Source organism: Etheostoma spectabile, chromosome 21 (assembly GCF_008692095.1).
Source record: "Etheostoma spectabile isolate EspeVRDwgs_2016 chromosome 21, UIUC_Espe_1.0, whole genome shotgun sequence".
Lineage (NCBI taxonomy): Eukaryota > Metazoa > Chordata > Actinopteri > Perciformes > Percidae > Etheostoma > Etheostoma spectabile.
Genome location: NC_045753.1, coordinates 5,381,748 through 5,407,321, shown reverse-complemented (window position 1 = coordinate 5,407,321; position 25,574 = coordinate 5,381,748). Strand labels below are relative to the sequence as shown.

The 25,574-nt window shown below is 39.3% G+C and overlaps 1 protein-coding gene and 1 long non-coding RNA gene across 8 annotated transcripts in view; one reads left to right on the top strand and one right to left on the bottom strand.

Annotated features, from left to right (window-relative positions):
• exoc6 (exocyst complex component 6) overlaps positions 1 to 19,245 on the top strand; it is a 74,117-nt gene extending 54,872 nt beyond the window's left edge. For 4 of the 7 annotated variants that reach the window (XM_032502857.1, XM_032502855.1, XM_032502860.1 and 1 more), the window contains 4 exons: positions 1,525 to 1,666; positions 2,128 to 2,201; positions 16,449 to 16,561; positions 19,041 to 19,245. In XM_032502857.1, coding sequence (XP_032358748.1) covers positions 1,525 to 1,666; positions 2,128 to 2,201; positions 16,449 to 16,561; positions 19,041 to 19,167 — 456 coding nt within the window. In that variant the 3' untranslated portion in view covers positions 19,168 to 19,245. Of the gene's footprint in view, positions 1 to 1,524; positions 1,667 to 2,127; positions 2,202 to 16,448; positions 16,562 to 18,171; positions 18,184 to 19,040 lie in introns of all 7 variants that reach the window. The other 3 variants (XM_032502856.1, XM_032502854.1, XM_032502858.1) reach the window with 1 other exon arrangement.
• On the bottom strand, positions 634 to 25,574 carry LOC116671569 (uncharacterized). Its single transcript, XR_004327302.1, has 3 exons — positions 25,466 to 25,574; positions 2,755 to 2,760; positions 634 to 644 (listed from the first exon to the last, which is right to left on the bottom strand). It is a non-coding gene; the product is annotated as an uncharacterized LOC116671569 (long non-coding RNA).

The window sequence follows — 25,574 nt, the reverse complement described above, 5'->3', positions numbered from 1 at the left end:
ATTCGGATGAAATCGATTATTGCCTGCTGATGTTACTTGTTGGTTTTCCGCTTGCTACTTCTTTTTGTTTTCGCCTTTTGTAAATGGAAATGGACTGTTCTTATATAGCACTTTTGTAGTCTCAACGACTACTCAAAGTACTTTTTCATAGTACAGGAACCTTTCACCATTCACACACATTCACACACTGGGGTCGAGGCTGCCTTACAAGGTGCCACCTGCACATCAGATAAACACTCACACACATTTACACTCCGATGGCGCAGGACACTTTGATAAGGGACTGCGGGGCCAGGGATCGAACCACCAACCTTCCAATTGAATGCGACCTCTCTACCGCTGAGTCTGAGCCTCCCCGTTGAGCAAGCAACAAGTGCAAGCAACTGGTGCGAGAGAAACTCCCTTTTAGGAAGAAACCTCGGACAGACCTAGACTCTTGGTAGGCGGAGTCTGACGGGGCCGGTTGGGGGTGTGATGAACAGTGGCAATAATAGTCACAATAAAGATAATGGAACAGTGACTAAAAATGGTAGTCGTAGTAGTTCATGTCATAGCAGGGCATTGCAGGGTTGGCGATATATTCCGTCTGCATGCCGTCCCTACATTACGCTATTTTAACAACAACAACGCTACTCTGCAGATTGCTTTTTTACTGATTTTTTTTTATTTTTTTTACCAACCAGCAAAGCTTTCTGTTTATATACAGTAGTTTGCCCAATTCTTTAAATTTGGACAAACTCTTTTGAACTTAGCCACTGCCGTAAACATTGCATCCTCTCTGCTGGAGCAGGTAACACATCGCTACATAATCCGCACCTGAAAAATGTCATTGTACATTGCGTTCTTCATTCTTTCTAAACTTCACTCAGTAGTTTTATATCAGGAATGAAATTATGATTGTATTGATACTAGCTTGGGGGAAATGTCCAGCCCATTGGCACTGTGCCTTTAATAGAAAACAGGCAAAGTATTTTGAAAATACTGCTTTGTTCTAATTGACAACAATGTCAAATCAAAATCATCTTTGTGTCTGAAAACACCCTCGGACCCCAGAGGGATTATTAAGTGCTCGTATCGGTACTCGGTATCAGTGAGTACCCAAATGTAAGTACCAGTACTTGGTCTTAAAAGTAGTGTTATTGGTGCATCCCTAATTAGGATACATGGTGCAGAGAAGGTAGACTGCGTTTGCAGTGAGTGTTGCCTGGCCAGTCTTCAGTGTTGTGCTGCTCTTGCTGACACTGAAAGGTCTTTCCGCATGTTTTCAGTAGCAGCTTCCATTTTGGTTTGGTCGTGGTTCAAAACAGACTTGTCTTGTTGGAAATCAACTGATCGTTGTGCCTGTGTATGCCCAGTCTCTGAAAGTCAAGTGGTGTTTACCCAAATAGCCGACCTCATTCTCTGTTATTCTCATCCCCATCCTAATCTTTCCTACACCTTTCCGTCTTTCCCTCCTCTTTTGCATCCTCTCATCCTCTTTCACCTTCCTTCCCTCCTTTCCCTTCTCTCTCTGTCTCTCTGCAGGGTAAAGTGGCTCAGACAGCTTGTATGTCAGCCTGCAAGCATCTGTCCACATCACTGATGCAGATGCTGCTGGACACAGAGCTCAAACAGATCAGTATGGGGGCCATTCAGCAATTCAACTTAGACGTCATTCAGTGTGAATGTAAGTATAAATAAATGTAATGCTGATTGATTAATTGATGTTATAACTTTATGTTATATCTACAGGGCTGTAAATAAGTAACAAAATTTGCCGTACCAAATTTTCAATAAAGATATGTTTGAGGTAATTTTGGAAATTGTGACACCATTTTATTAATTTGTCCACCAGAAAGCACTAGCAATATCTGTTTCAAACCTGTTTTGATATATCATTATCATATTTTTTCACAAAACATGTAATCCAAAATGAGTTAATGTTACAATCTTAGTTACAAAAATTACTAGCATCCAAAAATCAGAGACATTTCAATACACAGAGAAAGTCAGTCTAATTTTGTTTTTTTCATTGAGATGTATTTATGTGATACCAGCACTAAGAAGCGGGCTCGGAGACACAGTTTTTGACACTAGCTATGTGTACTGTCAGTGTAATTGTTGTCTTACAAGACTTGTGTTTCTCAGTGTTTGCCAGTTCAGAACCTGTTCCTGGATTTCAAGGAGACACACTCCAGCTGGCTTTCATCGACCTACGACAGGTAAATGTCTCTCTGAGCAGTATAAAAGAAATTAACTTATGACATACTTGTGGAATTCTATATTATTTATAGCATCAGGTCTTTACAAGAGTTATCTCAAGACTTTTTACAGATAGAATAGTCTAGACCAGACTCTTGGTGGGCATTTGTCTGATGGTGCCAGTTGGGGGTATGCAACCATGATTTAGGTGCCACCATAATCCAGGGAAAACTGCGAGGCTAGAAAACATAAGGACTCCGGGGAATAAGCTCCACAGAACTAAGCTAGTAACAAGCATCTCTGGGCCATGAGTGCCCACAGATGAAAAGAGAGAGTGTTAGCAGACTTAGCCAGCGTACGCTTAGGACAGCTTTATTAACTGTGCTAATGTTTCTCTCATGTTAGCCATTCATTAAAGTGTTGTCATTGAAGTTTGTGAAAGGTTAAGTTTGTATGTTCTAATGTCAAGTCTTGTAGAATTATAAGACAATCCTGGTGTAAATTGCTGCAGACTGTGTTGTGTTATGATGTGTTATGTTTTTGTATTTGAACAGATACAATTCACAAACGAACCTTAACCTTATATAAAACAAGGACAAATGTAATGTACTGGTTTTAAGCAAAATGCTATTTCCCGTTCCGTTGTCCCTGAGCGGTATTTGATGCCTAAACTCTAAGGGAGTTTTTTTGTATGTTTTAAAATTTCCAAAGTTAATATATAGTGAGGTTTCCAGATTTTTAATATGCCTTTTGAAGTAAAGAGTTGGATCAAGAGTGACCCCCACATCCACATTTTGCCCATTCATGCAGATGTCAGACAAAGATTGTATCTTTTGAAAAAGTACATAGTCTTTCCAACATCCAGAGAGAGATAGGAGCCATTTAGCCATTTAGCAACATTTTCCACCTGCTTGCGCTTTCCCCGTGAGTGTGTTGCACAGTGTCATCAGCATTAATCAGTATTTCAACATCATTGCAAAAGGATAAGACATCATTGATGCATATACTGAATAGCAGTGGTCCTAAAATCGAGCCTTGTGACACTCCCATGTTGCAGGTTTTTAGCGGTGATCAATTATTTCTATTTGGCTCACTATTGTCAGAATCAGAAAAAGTTTTACTGCCACAAAAAGTAGACTTATGTGGAATTTGCCTTGGTGGATGGTGCATACATAAACATGCTAACATATTAAACATTAATATCAAGTAAACAATAAATATAGAAAAACAAGTATATACTGTACATTCGTGGCATTGTTGGTGAGGCTGACTGCAGAGGAGAAGTTTGTTTTCGTGGTGTGAAGTTTTGGTCCTGCCAGAGGGGATGAGTTCAAAGTGTTTGTGTCCGGGGTGAGAGGGATCAGCTCCAATTTTTCGTTGGACACTTAGATATGATTTTATCTAGTTTTGTGTAGTCATATTTGTTTATAGCCCTTCATTCTCAGTGTCTCTGGGCCAGATGTGAGGTGGTCTCTTTTGACACCACCGCTGGGACGCCAAAAAACACTTTTGTTGACGCTTTTTATCAATGTTTTTAACTTGTTCTTATGTTTTTGTCCCTTTTTTCGTTGGTTGTCACTTTTCTGACGTTTAACACTATGTAACACTAACTTATTAACTTTAGTTTACAGCTATTTTTGGAATTTATGGTCAATAAACCTAATTTTTAGGAAATTATACCGAACGTTTGAGTTAGAAAAGCAAAAATTACAAATTATTTAGACTAAAATTAAAGGAAAGTATGTTGATGGATAATCACAGACTGGAATATGTCAACTTCTAATCAATACTATTTCCAAACCACTTAAAAAAAAAATTCACCAAATGCTATAAAATTGAATAAGACGCCCCAAAGTAGATGAAAGTAGAGATATGTACTTGCCAAAGAGCGCTCTGTGGAATCAGTCATGTTATTTTGGGTAGTTAAAAAGAACATTGATATAGGAAAACGGGTCAATTTGTACCAAGGACAACATGAGGGGTAAAGTGGTGGTTCATAAAAGTTGTTTCTAGCTGCAGCTTTGGCAGTAAGAAGTAATTGCAGGCAGACCTCTGTGACCTCATCTCCCAGAGTTCCTTTTGAAAACAAACAGCGTTGACTGTATGTCGTCGGTAGATTGGCAGCTCTGAACTGCGCGGTGCCTGCACATGCTCGAGTCCACACTGATTAAAGTTCAGTCTAAAGTGAGTTAATACATCCATGAAGACTAGAGCCGTGTAGGGAAACGTGCAGCTGTAGGGATCATAGAGCCAAGGAGGGAGCGGCTAGCTAATGTGGCTAATCGTTCTAACATGGTCAACAGTGCTAACTAGCTAGTGGGATTCTTTACTGACATGGTCAGGGAGGCGCAACGTTTTTCACAGTAAAGCCACAGAGGGTAGAGATGTCTCCACTGTGGAAAGCATTGCACCTCCCCGACCCCCTCGGTAAGTTATCCCCCTAGCATTAGCACTGTTGACCGTGTTTTCAGGGAAACGAGAGGAGTGCACTTAGTCGGTGTCTGTGTTTTACCTGAGCTCCACACATAGACCGGCCGCAGGCGATATTCGGCGGTGACAAGCTCCGCCTGGGCAGATGGATAAACCAACCGCTGACTGACGTATAAAGCGCCACTAACTTGTATTGTATTACTGTATTGTTGGATTGTATTACTTGGCAAAGCAGCAAATACAAGTGCTTTCATTAATGGGCCATATGCCCAATCACCATTGTTTAACTCACTTTTTGATAGATAGGAACCAGATAGTCAATTAACTAGATAACAATTTTACAGATTACAACTTTAAAGACATATGAGTCAAGTTGAGAGTGATACCCGGTTCCAATCCTGTGTAAAATGAAGTCCAGTTGCTTAAATTATTATTTTAAGGATTCCAGTTTTACATCCTTTCCTCCTCTGACAAAAACAATTCAGTTTAAAACTGTTTTGAGCAGAGTGCTTGCACCATGAAATAAAGATGATAAAAAATGCCAGAACAGGACCTATTATTTATATTTAGTTACAAACTCATTTCTATATCTTTAATCTGTTTCCACCGTTTTCCACTTCCCTTTTCACTTCTCAGCTGTCCCAAATCTCACCTCTTTATATCACATCCAACAACATTGTCTTTCAATGGCCTTTTATTTTTTTGGCTGTAACCTTTTCAACTTTCACCTGTCCCATAGTTCACCTGCTCAAGAAAATTCCTATTCCCAAACACAGAGGCGCCAACCCCCCTGCCTCCCTTTTGGTTGTAAACACCAGTGGTATGTAAAGTGTTGCTGGGTCTCATTAACTAGTGTCTCTGCTGACCTGTTAATCCGAGCCTGAGGTGGAGGCTTGGCACCGCATCCCGTCCAGGTCACGGCAATATACTGAGGATGTTTGTTGAAAATGCTGCAAGAGGACTGGAAGATTTTTACAATAGCATAGGAGTCAGTCAAACTTGGAACATTTAGTATTAGTTTTAAATTATAAAACAAAAAGTAAAAAAAAGTAGGGACAGGGATTTTAAAGGGAAAAAATTTAAGAGTCTCCACGCATGCCATTTAGGCTCCAACATACCCCCGTGCCCCCAAAAGACCGGGCCCCGGGGGCTGATTAGAAAAATGACAAATTTGGACACACATTATAGTAAAACTTTTTAATAAGGTGCAACCCTGGACGAGCAATCTTTTGCCCCTTTTTTTCTCTAGGGGAAAAAACATTATGTTAAAAATTTGTTACCTTTGGGCGGGCTCCGTTTTTTAAAACCCTTATTGGAATTTATTGGTGGGTTCTGTTTTCCCCCATGATCACCTTTGGGGTTTTTTGGGTCCCGGAGTTTAGAATATGAGGGCCGTGTCAAAGTCCCCCCCCGGCGCCCCCTTTTTAAAAACTCAAGATTACCAAAACTGTTCCAAAAATTACCCCCCAACCCATTTGTTTTCTTTTTTTTCTGTTTTTGGGTTAAAAAATTTTTTCCCAAATAACAAGCTGTATAAAAAACCCCCAAAGGGAAATTTTAGAAAATTTAAAACCCAAATAAATTCCATTTTTTTTTTTTCTAAAGGGTTTTTAAAAGCTCTCTCAGTTGTAAATTTTTTGTTCTGGGAAAATGCGACCTTTGGCGTATTTTAAATTTGTAATCTTTCTCCCCCCAAAAATCACATATTTTAAAAAACCCCGGTTTTACTATATTCTACAAAAGTGAAAAATTTAAAGGAAGTTCTTTTGGAATTCTCACCATGTTTATGAACCAATGCCCTCCCTGGTTTTTTCTTTATGTCTTTATTTTTTTAAACCAAAATCTGTACTTTTTTTCTATTAAAATGCTGCCCAAAAATTAAGTGCACCGGTTGTCAAAACCCTTTCCCAAAAACATACACAAAGGACCTGCCCCAGGGTAGCTCAGCTCTGCGGGGGCTGCTTTATAAGATTAGTTCCTGTGTCGTATAAAAAGATTGTCCATGTTCCCTTTTTATACGGTCCCGGGTTTTGACTTTTTAACCACCTTAGGGAAAAGGTTTGGGAGGCATCCACAGACTGAGGTTACACAGGGGTCAGCCCTTTACTTTCCCTTTTATCTTATGGCTCCTGATTTCTTTGCTTTAACTGCTCTTTAGATTGTTATCCTGAAACCATTTAGAGGGATTAAATGCCAAACATTTTGGGGCAACTTATGTGATGTCAATTACACACTAGAATGAAAGTCAACATAGAAAGATTTGAGTGCAGGTATTTTCTGTTGCCCGCAACTGTTTGTTACTGCACTGACTTAAAGCTTTAGTGCGTAACTTTTTGATATTAATAAACATCTGTTACATTTAAGTCAAATGGGTTGCTACTAAGCTAATTAAGTTTTTTAGCTCCACACGACTGTCTCCGTATTTCTCAGTATGACTATGTTCAGAAGATCGTGGCGTCCGTTGACTTTCCCGCGCTGAAACTCAAGTGAAGATAATGACCTCTTCTGAAGAGTCCATCATGTGTCATGTGTTCTCCTTTGCTACCAGCAACTGCGTGGAGGAGGCAGGGGGGGTGCAAGCGCGACCACGGAAGGCTTCTATCATGTGGACGCTCCAACAGTTTTACTGTCATTACTCAATTGCAGAAACTACGCACTATAGCTTCAACACCAGTCTTGGTCTAGAATATTCTACACCTAAGTAATCAAATGCACCATATAACATGATAAAAGTAATTTTGTCTTAAATATATCATGTCATTTTGTCCTCCATATATATAAAATAAAAGTTTCAAGCTGTATGAAATCACATTTCAAACTATGTGAAACTTGATCAAGATTTTAATAGTTTGCGGCCAGTTTAATAACTGATGCATGCGGAATATTTGTGTTTGAAATAGGCTTTATGATTATACACATTCATTATAGATGCTGTTCTATGAAGACACAATGCAGCCAATTTTTAATTTCACAATATTAAGCCACCACAAGGTAATATATACGCAAAACAAGGTCAATATATGCATACACTTTACATGTTCTGTGTATATGTGAGGGGTCATTTTTATGTAAGGATTAGTACATTTCCACAATGTGTCTATAGGCGTGGTCATGACGAAGAAGGTCTGAACATGGTGTGGTTTAGAAAAGTTAATTTTCTTTTTAAATATATTTCACTCCAATATTCTAGGCGCAAGTAAATACGAATGCTGCATGGCACAAGTTGTGAGTTAATTATTAATTATTTACACAATGCTTGATAACAAGATTGCAAGCTTTGATTTTCCCCCAGTGACAAGCAAACAGTAGCTTCAGACTGAGCGTGGAGCAAATATTAGAGGGGTGCGATTACATGCAAAGTTAATGTAACCACACAGGTGGAGGCAGACATATGATTTTAATCTAGGTCGCGCAAGTTGAGGCAAAAATGCATCTGTGTGAGTCAAAAATAGTTGGGGGTGATACTAATATCAAATGATTCTGATGATGATATATAATGACTGATAGTATTTTTGGGGGGGGCTAAGCCATTTAAATACTTTTACCATCATTTAATCATTTAAAGGTCCCAAGGCCACATCCGCAGCCTCCACCTTGCCCCCCCCCCTCCTCAAAAGCTACAGACTCAGAAATTGCACATATTAAGGAAAGCTCATTGTGGGACTGGCTCTAGTGGTTGTAATTCTGCACCAAGGCTGAATTTTGGGAAAGAGACTTCAGATATGGTATTATGGGACCACTAAGGTCTATATAAAAGAGAATTCAGATACAGTATTAGGGGACCACTAAGGTCTATATAAAAGAGACTTCAGATACAGTATTAGGGGACCACTAAGGTCTATATACAAGAGACTTCAGATACAGTATTAGGGGACCACTAAGGTCTATATACAAATGAACTTCAGATACAGTATTAGGGGACCACTAAGGCCTATATAAAAGAGACTTCAGATACAGTATTGGTGGACCACTAAGATCTATATAAAAGAGACTTCAGATACAGTATTAGGGGACCACTAAGGTCTATATAAAAGAGACTTCAGATACAGTATTAGGGGACCACTAAGATCTATATAAAAGAGACTTCAGATACAGTATTAGGGGACCACTAAGGTCTATATAAAAGCATCCAAAGAGCACCATGTCATGGGACCTTTAATATCTATATTCACATTATAGACACCACCACTGACTATCCCTACACACACAGTCTGGCGAGGTTGATGACTGGAGTCTGTTTGTTGTGTTCGTCGGAGGAGCCGTGGGCTTTCTTTTTGGCCAATTTGACATGTTGAATTTGGACTCAATGACCAATTTGATTGGTGGAGTTCTAACCCGGAAATTGCGAGCGGGATAAGCGTGACGATCGCCTTTCAAAATCTGACAAAAATCTTTTAAACTGACCTTTCTCGATCTGAAATGAAGACAGATTCAGCTATTGCACGGCCTAGTTCTCACTTAAAAATGTTTTCAGAAACACGCTTTCTCCGGTTGACAGACTATGTAATGGAAATACAGTTATTAAATTACCTGAAACCTAGTTTGGTATTTCTGTACTACAATGTCTTTTTACTAATCGGCCAATGTACATCAACAATATGGTAATATCTACTAGTATATAGGCCTAGCTGATCTACCTCTAGTTCACTCATACTGACTCAAACACTTGAGACACAACAGGATGACATTTTTTGTGAATTACAACACTACTCAAATCTTGGCAAATGCCAAAGCAAGGGCTTTAACAAAATTAACTCAATTAACTCAAAAATTACCCCCTTTTCTAACATTCAACACAAGTTACCAGGACTAGAAAAGAACAAAAAAATGCATGAAAACACATTGCTCAAGAGCTACTTTGTTAATGTAGTGTGAGTAAATGATGTGCTTGACACAAACAGACTTTAGGCTCATTAGATACAAGAGAAAGCCTGTCTCTTTTACTTCTTTCACGCCAATGCCCAGCGTCGGACCAGCGTTATCTGATCCTTGTTCGACCCTTCTTTTGTAAACTCAAACCAAGCCAGTCCAAACGGGTTGATCCCTTGTCATGACAACTCAGATCCGACCTGGGTCACAACCCGGGAGCGATGCATACCAATTACCTAAGGTGCTGGAAATGGGCAGAGCAGGGTTACACGTCAAATTGAGTGAACAGCTAGTATCAGTCCAGCTGTTCACCACCTGACCTAGAGTTTTGTCATTGAATTTCTTATTGTGCGTTAGGATCTCTGGAGCCTGCATTTTTGCGCTGTGAGCTCGGGTGAGTGAAGAGAGATGGAGAGAGAGCAAATGGAGCTGGGAATTAGAAAAATAAAGCTGTGTGATTATGATCTAAAGCTGTGCAGTGTATGGCCATTTTAGGATGAGGGGAGTACATTTGTCTTTGTTTGGTAAAATGTCGAGTTCCCAACTCTTTTTAAAAAAAGACAGAGATAGGAAGAGAGAGATTGTGCAAGACAGCAGCCACACTGCTGCAGACGTGTGTCTTGGGCAAGCGTGTGGGGGAGAGAAAGTGTGCGGTGATGTTGTGAAAGATGTGTGCCACCCTTTCCAACCAATGACATATACTGCTCTGCCCCGGTTGTTAGGGACCCTGGACGTGTGCAATTCAAATTAAAAGCAACCCTCGTCACTATGTCACACAATGTGAAGGTGCACCTCATTCAGTTCAAGAATTTATTGGGCTCCTTCCAGATAGTTTAGATCTGGTCTGAAGAGTTGGGCGGTCAATTGGACTTCATGTCCTGTGAACCTGTAATAATCTCCAGGGATTCTGGATTGGGATGCATGATTACCTGTGTCAGATTGCAGGGACCCAGGTTCCATTCAGCCTAAGATTATTTGTTCTGGGAGATAGTTCAATCCTAAGCGGGACGCACTTCTTGACTTGGGTCGTGAAGCCGAGTCCATCAACGTGGGTTTCAAACACAAAGTCAACCGGGGTTCAACCCTAATTGAGCCGTCGTGTGAAAGGGGCAATAGTATCTGTATGAATGAACACACCTTACGAACATCGTACCCTTGTGTACAACGTACATGAATGTTGCTGCTTTTTTTTAGTGGTGAATGGGTACACAATGGGGACACAAATGGCCGGAGAAACGGCTGGTACTGTCTCACACATGAAGTCAGCATGTGTCACATGCAGCTTAAGCTTCACACTCTTTTATAATGTACATGTTATGGTAGGTTTGCTGGCTTAGCTGTGGTAGCCATAATACATTTTTATGTATAATGTCCTTTACATTTCAAATGAAATCTCAAAGTGCTACAGTAGCAAGGAGTTAAAAACAGTTCCCAGAATATAACAAAATCAGCAAATAGCAATAAAACACCAACAGCCATCCACTGATACAGTTTAAGGATTCACTGTATCCACATTTTTACATTAAAACATGATGCATAAATATATATGAATATCCAATTCTTTTTTAATTTTATAAGCATTGTATTGTATTATATGCACAACAAAGTATGTGTGAAGGCTATAGGTTGCCCATTACGTTATAGTAGGCAAAGTTTAATATGCAGCTCTATTTTAGAGCCCGACCGATATATTATCGGGATTTAGTATGGCTTTTTTAAAATATTCATTCATCAGAATCATTTATAATGACAAATAAATGATTCTGCTAAATGAATATTAAAAAATAAAAACAGTCAACCATGTTATCAGTGTTGGTGTTGTGTAGTTTGTCCACCAGAGGGCGCTCTACAACGTCTCTGTTGGCAACACTGATTAATTTTTTCTGTTATTGTGTTTTTGTTCAAAGGACTTTAAGTTTCGTATCTTAAGTTTGTATTTTCATGCATTTCATTTATCAGAACTGTAATATATTTTGATGTTCTGTTGTGACAATAAAACAAATTATGATCATATTATTTTAGTGAGAACTCATAAATAACTAATGTTAGGGAAATCTGTTTATGTTTTTTTACGAATTCCTGGATACATATATATTTTTAAATATATATGCTGACATATATACATATATTTGTCAATATATCAGAATATCAGATTTTTAAGTAACCAAATATTAGTATTGGTATCAGCCTTAAAAATCCTTTATCTATTGGACTCAATTTTACACATATGTACATATGCTCCATCTCTTTTTCAAATAAGGGGTCTTTGGCCTAAAACACATTAAAGACCCCTGTTTTAAGGTGTAAACATGGAGTAAGACTAAGTGTTAAAGTGATCTAGTTAGACCTAGAGTTTACCTTTTCTTACCTCTTTACCACCAGTCTCCACTGACAAGCCCATAGTAAAAGGGAGAATGGCCTTGTCTTCCATTATAACTACTTTTATACCAAACAATACAAGTCAATGAGACAATAGTATCTAGCAGGAGACATCCAAAGTGAAGCTTCACAAGTGCATAAAGGAAAGGAAAGCAGAGAGGGATTTCTAGAGTTTCAGAACGCCCTGACTTATTGTTTCAAAGCAAAGGAGAAACCAAGGAGTTTCACAGCAACACAGGGACGATGATTTATCCAACACCGTCCTTTTGGGAAATCCACCTCTTTCTCTTTTTCTTCCGCTCGGGCTCTTTCCGTTAATCATAAACATTCACCTCAGCCTAACCCTGGACATCCACTGGATGCAGCTCCGTCGCTTCTTGGTTGCAGCTCTAATCTTTACTGAAAGTATTTTGAAAATGATCTGATCCAAGAAACATTTCCGATATTGTTTATTGCATTGAGTTGCTTTTTCAGCATTCTTTGTGTTTTACAGCATATTGAAAACACATTTGTAGCTCATTTCAGATTGATGGTAGTTACAGATACTTTGTGGCTGTTCTAAACTTGTTTTAATGACTAAATGCAGAACGCCTTCTTATGATCGTGTATATTAGCAAAAGGAAAACTATAGCATCCCATCTCATGCTTCACAGAGGATAAGTGACACAAACAGATGGAATCAGTTGTGCTGGTAGTATGTGTGTATATATATATTTACATACTGTATAAATATATTAATTCCATGTCAATGGCCAATAAATACAAGTATGTATATACATTTACAAGGGAAAGGTGGGCTTCAGAGATGCAAGCTGCTCCATCAAAAGAGCTGCTTGTTAGCCTCAAGCAAGAAATTCTGGTCATGTCCAGTGGACACCTGCCCGTCGGAAAATACTTTTTCATGTAAATACAAAGTATCTTTCAAAGGAGCTTCAAATTAGCTTTAGTTTTCTTGTCATGCTTATCCAGCCATCTGCACAAATAAAGAACTTTTAACAGTATCTTCTCATATCCTAAATAAGACATTTATGAGTGGTCGGGACCACCTGTAAAATTCTGGCCTCAAATCGTAGTAACATTTTAATTAAACCGTTTGGTGGTTTGAGTTCTTGGCCCATAGCAAGTATAGCTCAACTTTTTTGGTGAAAATACCACATGACTTCTCATCATATTCCCAAAGTTGTGTCCGCATTCCCAATATTTTAGTCCCTAAGCCAAAGCCGCGAACTGCTACTGCGAGGGGAGCCTTTAGAATTTGGAGCAAAAATTCAACGTAAAGACTCCCAGTAGATCTTTTCCAGGACAAGTCGGCCTTTTCACAGTGACCGTTGACTGCACCACACACACACACACACACACACACACACACACACACACACACACACACACACACACACACACACACGGCCGGTCTCTCTCTGTGTCTCTGAAGCCAAAAGCTGAATATTTCCCAGAAGTGTTTACTATTTCACTCCTATGATAACATGACTCAGCTCGCCCATCAGAATCCTACCAGATTACACTGATTGTTGTCTTCACTGCATATGGGGTCATCTGTCAGATGAATGTGACAGAGTGGAGTGGTGTGAATTAGATTCTCCTGGATGGGCTTGGATATTGAGAAAGGGTTCTGTTGGGGGGTAATTAGCCTCTGCAGGCTGCATTATTTTGACAAGTAAACAGCATATTGTAGATGATTTACTGCCCACTGCAAACCAAACACATGCATAGAACAAAAACAGCCTCACCACTTTGACAACACATAAATCAAATATTTTACTGATTTATCATCATCAGATTTTAGTGTCCAAAGTTGAACAAAAGGAAACGCCGACACATTTACTCCAAGTTGCAAAACTTCCCTATTGATCTTGGCTTTTGTTTTCATTGGTTTGGCCATGGCTTTTAACAGTTATGATGACCCTGTAGTCATTAATGACAAAATTTAAGGGATTTACTTGGCTCCTGGTTTTGGTTTGTGTTCAAAAATGAATACCGGATGATATTGCTGTCATATCATGTATCACGTTTGAGCAATATTGGTAGTAGTTTCAAAATCCCAGGATGTGTTGGGCTGTGGTAAGCGCACCTGAAACCTCACTACACAGGAAAACTGTGCCCACAACTCCGTTATCATAACTGATAGAACCAAGTTGTAACCAACTGGAGCTATATCAGTTAGCTTCCTGCTGATTGTTTGGCGGGTTTCAGATCAAGATGGCTGCCCGCGGCTCATCCCTCAGCTCCAGGTGAGAATAATGCCATTGTTGCTAAGCCTCTCTCTGTGTCGGAGTCTCTCACTCAGCTGAATAATGCTATTATCATTAAGCTGTTCTTTCACTGCTCTTTCAACATGACCCAAACACCCAGCTGTTTCACCCTATGACATTAGCATACACTGTGTGTGTGTGTGTGTGTGTGTGTGTGTGTGTGTGTGTGTGGGTGGGGGGGGGGTCATCTCCATCAGGTTAACCAGGGTTCGTCAGGGGGTCATTTTAAATCTTCCTGTTCACACTTAACTCTCATCATGTTAACTAGCAGACCCCCCCCCCCCCTTTCTCTCTGCAGCTCTCACTCTTCTGTCTTTTCTTTTCTCCACGGAGCGCCGCAGTGACCCATGACACTAGGGCTGCACCATATGAGGAACACATGCGATGTGCCATAACATTGTTGAATATCGCAGTATTACTTGCGATAAATAAATGCTAAAGTTAATTTAGTTCTGCATTTCTCCTGCTTCCAAATTGCTGGTTGAATTTACAACAAAGAAAAGGAAATCATTTCCAAAATTCTGTCTTTGAACACATTGAATTATTTATTTTTTTAAGGCAGCATTAAAAAAAGATGCAGTTAAAAAATGCAGTGTTTGACTGTAAAAAAAAAAAAAAATCATCTCTTGAGTGTATTTTATTTATTTCTTTAACCTTTATTTAACCAGGTTGGTTGATTGAGAACAAATTCTCATTTGCAACGAGGACCTGGCCAAGACAAAGCCTAAACGTGCAAGACAAGTTCCACATTCAATACGCAAAATATAAACATGCAAAAATACAGTAAAGAATCTACCAGAAATACAGGTCTAATATTGAATCAATAAATTGGATGTGCAATATAATCTCTAAGTGGTAGGGCAGTAATGCAGAACAATACACCACTTTGCAACTGTGCAATGGAGCATAAGAGACAATAACGTGAGAATGTGCAATACTGCATGAATGACACATGAACCTTTTGCGATATGTTTATTGTGCCAGTTCATGCTGCAATTAAAAAAAAAAACTATATATTGTGCAGCCCTACAGGATATACAAGTGTTTACCGTCATCACATTATCTGACCCCACTCCTGACCCGGCTTTAACAAAGCTCTCACTCTGTGATGCTTAAGACATGTACAGGGTAAAACAGCATCATGAGTTTCCGTTTCTGATATAAATGACCATTCAAAAGTTTGGAATCCCCTGACACAAAGGGCCCTATTTTTTAAAGATTCAAAACACGGTAAAAAAACGCCTGGCGCAGGTGCGTTTTAAGGCGTGTACGAATCCGCTTTTGCTACTTTAACGGCGGAAAAAAGGGTCTCTGCGCCAGGGCGCATGGTTCAAAAAGGTTGTACTTAGTGTAGAAGAAGAAAAAAACATCAATATAACAGCTGATTACAAACGTTGGTACAGTAGAGTAAATCTTACAAATATATGCATTTCCATATATTCTTAATTTTTACGTCATTTTGTAGAACTCACAGAGTTTGCAGTTGCATGTTCTCTCTTGGATGGAGCATTTGACTGCCTCCCAAACAATCCTGTCTAAAACTCTGAAGTCATTCCTGACATGATGACATGACCGGACCGATACGGGCTGCCGATATTTGGGGCCGATACTGCTTTTGCTCCCTCAATTCACATCATAATAATGTAAACCCTGCCACACTGGATTTGTTTTTGGAATCTGCTCTGCTATCTCTTTAAAAAGAATAAACAAAAAACGCAGATCAGTGTCACTTCTGCAATCATCTTCCATTCATATCACCCAAATGATGTGTGCAATGTGCATCATATGGATGGGTGCACTGCATATGGTTAACTGTGTAAGGGTAGAGGCTTTTATCAACATCTACAACACTGCCTTGATGATGCATTGCTTGCTGACATATTATAAGACTATTATATTACTATTATTATATTACTATTATATTATAAGACAGATATAATCAGGTCATCACAAAATGTCCTTTGGTAACACATTCAAATAATTTAAGAGAACAATAAACCTAAAAAGTAGCCATTATAATAAAGTGCATGATTTGTAATTTAAGACTGCCGTGGTGCTAGTGGGGGGGGGGGGCAGTGCATGGTCTGCACGTGAACTGCAGCGTCTCCAGCAACACAGGTTCAAATCTGACCTGAGGCCCTTTGCGGGGTGTCACCCCACCCCCCATTTCCTGTCTGTCTTCAGCTGTTCCAAATAAAGGAAAGAGCCCTAAATAAAAGCAAAAACAAAACACAAATTCTTCTTCTGTTCCTCTGAGATTCTCTGAAGTGAGGTTGCTGTTGTATATCTGAGTGTCGTACATCTCTGTGTCTTTTATAGCTCCTGGATCTGTTCATGGTGTGGGACTGGTCAACTTACCTGGCAGACTATGGCCAACCAACCTCCAAATACCTGAGAGTGAACCCAGCCACTGCCCTGGCTCTACTGGAGAAGTGAGTGGATCAGATATTGCAGACTTGTATATGTACAATATTTCAACATCACTTTTTAAAGGCCGAAGTGTTGCATGGGTGAGGTTTAGGATGTGGGTGTGCTGGTAGAGTAAATGAAGTGCCACCCAGAAACAAATTTGGCAAAAAACTTCTTTTGAACCTAACACATCTTTCCAGTATCAATGTTAGGATGTTTGACTTAAAGGGCATGGCATGAAATGTTTTTAACATTAATATGAGTTCCCCCAGCCTGCCTATGCCCCCCCCAGTGGCTAGAAAGGATGATAGGTGTAAACCGAGCCCTGGGTATCCTGCTCTGCTTTTGAGAAAATGAAAGCTCAGATTGGCCGATCTGGAATATTGCTCTTGAGGTCATAAGGGGAAGGTTACCATGAGAGAGAGAAATCATGACTTTCAAAAGACCAAAGTGGCAGATAGTCAAGGCCACCCCTATATAAACGAGACTTCAGATACAGTATTAGTGGACCATTAAGGTCTATATAAAAGAGACTTCAGATACAGTATTAGGGGACCACTAAGGTCTGTATAAAAGAGACTTCAGATACAGTATTAGGGGACCACTAAGGTCTATATAAAAGAGACTTCAGATACAGAATTAGGGGACCACTAAGGTCTATATAAAAGAGACTTCAGATACAGTATTAGGGGACCACTAAGGTCTATATAAAAGAGACTTCAGATACAGTATTAGGGACCACTAAGGTCTATATAAAAGAGACTTTAGATACAGTATTAGGGGACCACTAAGGTCTATATAAAAGAGACTTCAGATACAGAATTAGGGGACCACTAAGGTCTATATAAAAGAGACTTCAGATACAGTATTAGGGACCACTAAGGTCTATATAAAAGAGACTTTAGATACAGTATTAGGGGACCACTAAGGTCTATATAAAAGCAGCCAAAGAGCACCATGTCATCAAGTTTCCATCCAAATGTGCAAATTTAAACAGAATTTAAACTTTTTTTTCATTAACATTTCCAGCGTTTCTACTTCTTTTTGTTTAACGTACAAATTGAAAATAGAAATAGAGATGCATTTAATAACACAGAAGCAACTTCACCTGAATTAATTTTTGCTAACCCCTATTTTCAACCACCGGGCGCATTGCAACTCCAAAGAGCAATCGCAACCCAGCCGCGCCACGTACGTGTAGCAGCTCTCCGCTTCGCTAAAGATACGCGTCGGTTCTATTTTCACACTAGCCGCATGTTATTTCTGACAGCCAGTCAGTTTACCAAAACACCCCCCAATGATGTATATGTGTCTTCTACAACACGAGAGACAACAAGAGATTCATCATGGATCCGGAAAAACTTTAAATACATTTTTATATTAAGGACAACACCAGAAAAGAGAAGGCATTGAGTTTAACTGGGAATCACTGCGCTGCAACACTTGTCTTTAGGTTTCATGAAAGGTTCAATTCCGTCATTCAGTATTGAGAAAAAAAAAAACCCAAATTAAAAATTTGATACCTATCCAACCTGCGAATAGTGTAATATCCAGCCCTAATTTTTGCTCTTTTGTTCCTCTAAATCTTCTTCTCTGTGCTGTTTTTCTGCTGCTGCTAACTGCTGCTCCTCAGAGTCTACAGGGGGTAGGTGCAGCTTCCTCGTTGCTTTTCTTTGGTCTTCTTCATGCATGCTCCGATCACCTCCGGTTAATTTGCAGTACAGAAGTTTGTCGCCTCTTTAGCTCGGCACAGTTTTTTATTTATTTTTATTTAACCTTTACTTAACCAGGTAGCCTGTTGAGAACAACTTCTCATTTGCAACGGCGACTTGGCCAAGAAAAGCAAAAGACATACAGTTTCACATTCAGTACAATACAAGAATACAGAATACAATAGGCTAAATAAATTACAGATTAAGTAGGCATTACAAAGTGAGGTGTAAATAAGTCGATGGATATGTGAGAGTGTTATGGTAATAACACAATATGCATGAATAGACAGTCTATAACATTGCTGAGATGTAATAGAGAGTCAAAATACAGTAAGTGCAAATTGTGGTCTAATTAGTGATGTAGATCAGTTATAACACAATATTTATGAATAAGCATATATAGTCTATATAAGTCTATATAAATGCTGAGATGTTGTGAAGAGTCAATATACAGTTCGTGCAAGTTGTTGTCTGGTCAGTAATGTAGATTAGTAATAACACAGTTGTACAGTGTACATAAATGTAATAAAAATGAATGTAATAACAAACAATATTGACTTATATATATATATATATATATATATATATATATACAGTATATATAATAAAGAAAAAAAATACAAAAGAAAGAATCTACAAACGAACGTGTGTGTTGTAGATTCTTTCCTTTGTATGTTTTTTTCGGACCCCCAATAATCCCATAAAGAGCAGCAAGCAAGTGAGCCCACTGCTGAGAGAAAACATTTGTCTGACTTGTCTTTTTTTTGTCTCTGTCCCTCTCTCTGTCCAGGATGAAGGACACCAGTAAGAAGAACAACATCTTCTCTCAGTTCAGGAAGAACGACAGAGACAAACAGAAACTGATAGAGACTGTGGTCAAACAGCTGAGGAGCCTGGTCAACGGCATGTCCTCCTAAACACACACACACACACACACACACACACACACACCACACACACACACACACAGGAGGGATGTATGTCACAAAGAGATGTAAAGAATGGAACATGCATACAGACACATGCACACACTCAACTGCCAACACACTCAAAGAGGAAGGAGATGTTCGCACATGTAATGAAGTGATAACACACAACATGGGAATTTCCACACACACACACACACACACACACTTGTACAAACAAAAGGGACAGATCACTTACATACCCACACATCACATAAAGGCACAGCAATACACACACTATACAAATCATGCAGGTAGCAGACTCCTAGCAAATGCGAGACACACACACACACACACAAACACACACACACACACACACACACACACACACACACACAGAGCCATATCCCCTTCTTACTGTTATACCTGAATGAATACTCAATGTAAATAACACATACTAAACAGTTTACTGGATGCTTGACAGGAACAAACAGTAAAATGTCTGTAAAGTATTTTTAATGGCTATGATAAGACTAACTATGTTTTGTACTTGAGTGAGAGAGTAATGATTGTAGTCGCAGAGGGAGACTGGTACAGCAGGGGAAGTAGAACTCACAAGTACTGGAACAATGAGCTCAAAGGTCAACACTTTCTGCATAAAACATGCCTTTTAGTCCAATCACAAACTCATGTTATACATTCAACATGGTTACACTTCCATTTTTGTCCTCCTTGGATGACGACGGAATGTATTTTCTTGCATTTCAATCTATAGAATAACAAAATAATTGTTAATCTACATATCAAGCTATTGGTAATCTACTGATTAAGTTATTCAGTTGAAAAAAAACAACTGTGTCCGATGAACGTCTCGTAGAGTTAATGAAACTGTCTCCAATCCAGCCATCATCTCCACGTCAACCAGTTGTGCATCTGTTTGACATTGGTTGCATGTTAAAAGCTGTGAAAAGTAAAATTAAAAGTACATTTACACATACTAGTTTACTCTGAGAAATCAGGTTATGCAGGTCCTCAAAGCAGCAATCTGGTTACTGTAAAATCTATATGCATATAGATATGCAGCAAATTCAGCAAATTCTTTCCCCAGAAGAAAGCTGTATAATATATATCAGGTGCTCTTATTCTCTACCCCTGGTATGGAAACCAGCTTTCTCATTTAAATGACTTTGAAGAAAGCTGTAGACTACTGTGACCCAGTTTCTTTAGTGCATGCTGGCTTCGGATCTGATGTCGTAATGAAGCTTCATGTTGAGCTATATTAAAATACTGTTATTTTAGACAATAATCAATGCATTTCAATTAGGGCTCCAAAGATTAATTAATTAATTAATTAGTTGTCAACTATTAAATTCATCGGCAGCTATTTTGCTTTATTGATTAATCCCTTTGGGTCATTCTTTTAGAAAAGGAAGTCAAGAAATCTCTAATTCCAGCTTGTTAAAAGTGAATATTTTCTAGTTTATTCTCTCCTCTGTGACAGTAAACTGAATATCGTTGAGTGGACAAAGCAAGACATTTGAGGACGTCTTTTTGGGCTTTTGGTGAAACAATGGCTGGGCGCTTGGGTAGCTCACCTGGTGGAGCGTGCGCCCACGTGCGGAGGTTTACTCCTTGACGTGGCGACCTGCGGCCCATTGCTGCATATCATGCTGTCCTGTAATTAAAGGCCTATTTGAAAAACGATGATTGAAATTTTTCACCATTTTCATACTTTTTATAGACCAAACAACTAATCGATTAATGGAGAAAAATGATCCACAGATGAATCGACAAGGAAAATAATCATTAATAGTTGCAGCCCCAAATTCAGTGCATACCTGCCATCAAAGGATTCAGTCGCAGAAGCAAAGTAATCATGCGTCAAGGTTTTAAGTTCAGTTCGACTTCCCCATTGATCCCAAATGATCCTGTACGTGTTGCATCATGCCATTTTCTATACAGTGAGCCTGCTGTGTCAAAGCATAACCTGCCCTACTGAAGACAGGGCATAGTTTACACAAGTGGGTGCTATAAACCTATATATGTTCCCTTGTAATAACTGATTTATCTCCTGAGAGCGTTCACATATGTTCTTTCAGAACTGCACGGATATTGAGTATGACGTTGACTTTTCTTATTTTCCGTTTAAAACCGTCCTGACAACAGTTGGATCAACCAAACCCAGAAAGTTGACAGATAACCAAGACTTAAGACCAAATTCAACTCATTGTCTCAATACTTCAGCCATTACAGTGTCTGTGTATATGTGTGTGTGCTGAAACAAAGTGATGCAGAGGTCATGAGTGGATGTTGACGTCTTGAAAGGCCGACGTTCATGAAAAAAGTTTTGTTGAACTCCTTGGTGCCTTTGCTTGCTTATTGCCTTCTTCTCTGCTTCACATTGAACATTTACGCCTGCCCCTTGAGACAGAGCCTCACAGTGACTCAACACTGAGGAGATCAGTGTGTGTGTGTGTGGGAACACCACACATGGCAGAGAGCGGCAATGGGGGTGAGTCTTTGACACCCAGATTGTAGTTGGTGTCAAAAAGGACTCTTACCCTTACCCTGGAAAGTGGCTTTTGTAATTATTTTGGTCCATATTATGTGCATACACAGGTTGGACACTTTACCAAACAATTCAATCTGTTACAACAACACACAAATTGCAGGTTCTTGTACTGGATTGTATTAGATTGTACCGGACACATCTGGGTTTGGGCAGCAAAGGCTCCAAGGAACTGATAAGGATTTTGGTTTGTAGTGTCATAGTGACCAATGCATGAAGAAATCCTCATGAAGGGTTTGCATAAGATGGTACCATACGTATATGAGAAATGCACCATGGTCACTGGAAACTGACATCTGGTATTACCATGCAATCGGTATCTGGATAGGTTCGTTGTAACTGGAAGCAGAACACAAAGCTATCAGAATGTGACTGGATCAGACAGAATGTGATTGGATCAGACGGGTCTGAGGAGTTAACACTAGTGCTAGCAAGCTTCTCCATTTGCTCTGATTACCTTAATGAACTCAAATTGTATTTTATTTGTACTCACGACATCTTTTCATGTCCACAGGGCCTCACAATGGCAAATGACAATTTATGACTGTAGGGGAGAGCCGGACACGTAATTTACAAAGCAGTCGTATCACACTGAAAGCTAATATTTTGTCACTAGCAACCTCCACGTGTCATCTGTTAAATACAGCTGCATTTTCAGCTCTGAACAAAACCGTTCAGGAATTATAACAGCAAAAGTGGGACGTGCATAATGTTTCATCTGTCCCTCTTGGACGGGACAAATGAAACAGCATGGGGGGGACGAATGAAACATACAGTTTAAGCCATATAAACTTCAGTATTTTTCTCTAAATCATGAAAGGTACTTTCGAAAGATGTTAATTTAGATAGATTGTTGCAGGGCTATACGTCTTTGTGAATGTCCGTTAACAACTAATTGCCGTCATCGTGAAGCATGTATGAAGCGGTTATTGAAATATTATGCACTGTGGATGATTTGGCCATTTTTATAGCTAAAACAGTATGTTTCTATTGCGAAAAATGTCGTTTCACTAGGTTTTACGTGGGTTTGACCACTGGACGTCTGAATAACGCCCCACAGCCGGTCAGTTTCCATAGGATAACATGGGAAAACTCGCACCCCCTATACCTGGCGGGCCCAAATATATTTTCATCTTTAAAACTGCTTTTCCATGTCTCACCTCCATAAATAATTGTATAAACACAGATATTTGTGCATTTACTTAAAATCCATGGAGTTCCAGCCAGGTCGGGGACATTTGAAACAGCTGTTTCAACCGTCCCGACACGGACATATGACATTACAGCCTGTTTTACTTACTCATGTAAGACAAACATGCAATGTGAAAGTCTGGGATTGTGAAGAACACTAAATGGTCTACTGAATAAGCAAGCAGTCAAACCCTTAAATGAACACTCATTAATAATCAAAAAAATTTAACCGCTGATGAAGTATACTTTTGACCATCAAAACGTGTTTATCGGCTGTAACTCTGTGTTAAAAGGAAATAACAGTGAGATATTGGGCTGATAGGAGGAGGGTAACATGCGCTATGATTTCACCGAAGGAAGTCTGTCTATCCTCATCGCACTCGGAGAAAACTGGAATGTTTCATCCGTCCCGCGTGTCCATCGTCCCGGCTCTCCCCTTCATAAAGAAATCACACGTTGCTATGTAGACACCTTGTGTAAGTGTAAGTCTGTGTCTGTTTTCAGTATATCTGCCCTTTAAGTAACTATTTTACAGCCAGAAATAGACCCAATCACACTCTTTCTGGGTAGAAAACTCCTCTGTCCCGTAGATACAGCAAACGGGACAAGGAGCAACTGGATCTACTCTCATCTCCATCTAAAATGGACGTTTGATGCTTTCATATGTCAAGATTTTAGCGATCATTAGTTTGGAGAGCTAATTTATCTTTTGAGACACAGACTAAAGAAAATGACACCACCCAAACTTAGGTCGGACCACGGTGATAAACTAGATATCTTTAAACGTTAAAATGACGTCAGAAAGTAACAAGACTTCATTTATCTCTACAGTTCAAATCCACTCCCATTTATGTACCTGGAAGGGATTTTATTGTGATTATAAGTGATTCAGTCTACACAGAACTACTGCAGACACAGCCAATGAATGCACACGTTTCTCTTCCATTTCAGCATAGGTGGACACGTACAATCCTAATTGACATAAGCAAGAGTTTTTGGGCTGCTCGGACATGGATAGAAGCTCAAATTTATAGAGCCCGATACCGATAAAATCCGATATATCGGCCGATGTTAATAAAAAAATTTAAAAAAAGAAATCCAAGAAACTAGTAACAAAACAAACAGATTTCCCTAACATTAGTTATTTGTAGTTATTTATGAGTTCTCACTAAAATAATATGATAATAATTTGTTTTGTTCTCACAACAGAACAGAGGAACATCAAATTATATTAAAGTTCTGATAAATAAAATGTATAAAAATACAAACTTAAGATATAATTTAAAGTCCTTTGAACAGAAACACAATGAAATAAGAATACAACAGGGACGTTGTAGAGCGCCCTCTGGTGGACAAACTATGCAACGCCAACGCTCATAACATGGTTGACCGTCCGTTTTTATTTTATTTTTTAAATATTCATTTATCAGAATCATTTATTTGTCATTATAAATGATTCTGATGAATGAATATTTAATCCTATAGATTGGGAAATACCTAGTATTTGGCCGTTATATCGGTCGGGCTTGAGAAATTTACATGACACTGACTTTCTACGTATAACTGATGGAAGAATCTAAATAAGAACATCTCTTAATATGATTGCACATGTCCATGATCAGATGTAATTATCCAGATACAGAACACATGTTAATACTAGGTGGAAATGGGCTATGAATTTCCTTTTGAACATTTCAATATCCATAGACCAACTGGCATGTTGCACACATCCTAGTTAAATCGGATGAACTTTACTTGTATGAGACTTTTGCAGGTGAGTTATTTTCCCTCCGAGTATCACAGCTGTACTCATTCATAGCAGCCACTCAGTGGTAGGGTTGGGTATCGTTTGGGGGGGGTTTCCGATACCGGGGCTAAAGCGATACTTTTATAACGGTGCCGGTGCCTGAACCGTTTTTTTTTTTTTAAAAGGAAGCATGGCTTGTTTGTTGCTAAGGCCATCTGGCCCAAATTAAATTATTTGTTAATGATGTAATAACCAGGGCTGTAGTCAAGACCACCTTTGTCAAGTCCAAGACAAGTCCAAGACCCGGACTAGTCAAGTCCAGGTCAAAACCGAGTCCAAAGAGGTTCGAGTCCAAAAAAAGATTGGGCCCAAATGGTTCGAGTCCGAGTCAAGACCGAGTCCAGGACAGAAAAAAAGGTCTTATGCATGACAGTATGAAGACAATCATGTTGGGTTTCACTTTCCCTCCAATATTATTATCAACATAATACAGACACCTGGACTTGGTCGAGACCAAGAGCCCAAAAGCCATATCTGGCAAGACCAGTGGCCGAGACCGAGACAAGTCCGTGTCCAAATACTAGCGAGTACGAGGCAAGTCAGAGACCATAGAAAAACGGTCTTGTCCAAGACCGGACTCGAGTACTACAGCCCTGGTAATAACAATAACTTATAACAATAACTTATTTTACCAGTAAATTTCTGTTAAACAACTAAAACAACCACCAGATGGGAAAGGGTATTTTACAATAACTTTGAATGCACCATGAGGCGTCTGTGTTGTTTTTCTGAAACTGTTGTACATCCCGCTGTTGAAATCCTGTCCAGTGAAATACAGTCACACGTTACACTGTTCAGCTGTCAGCAGTTTAACTCTGTTTAATCCAGCTGCCAGCTAACAGTAGGCTAACA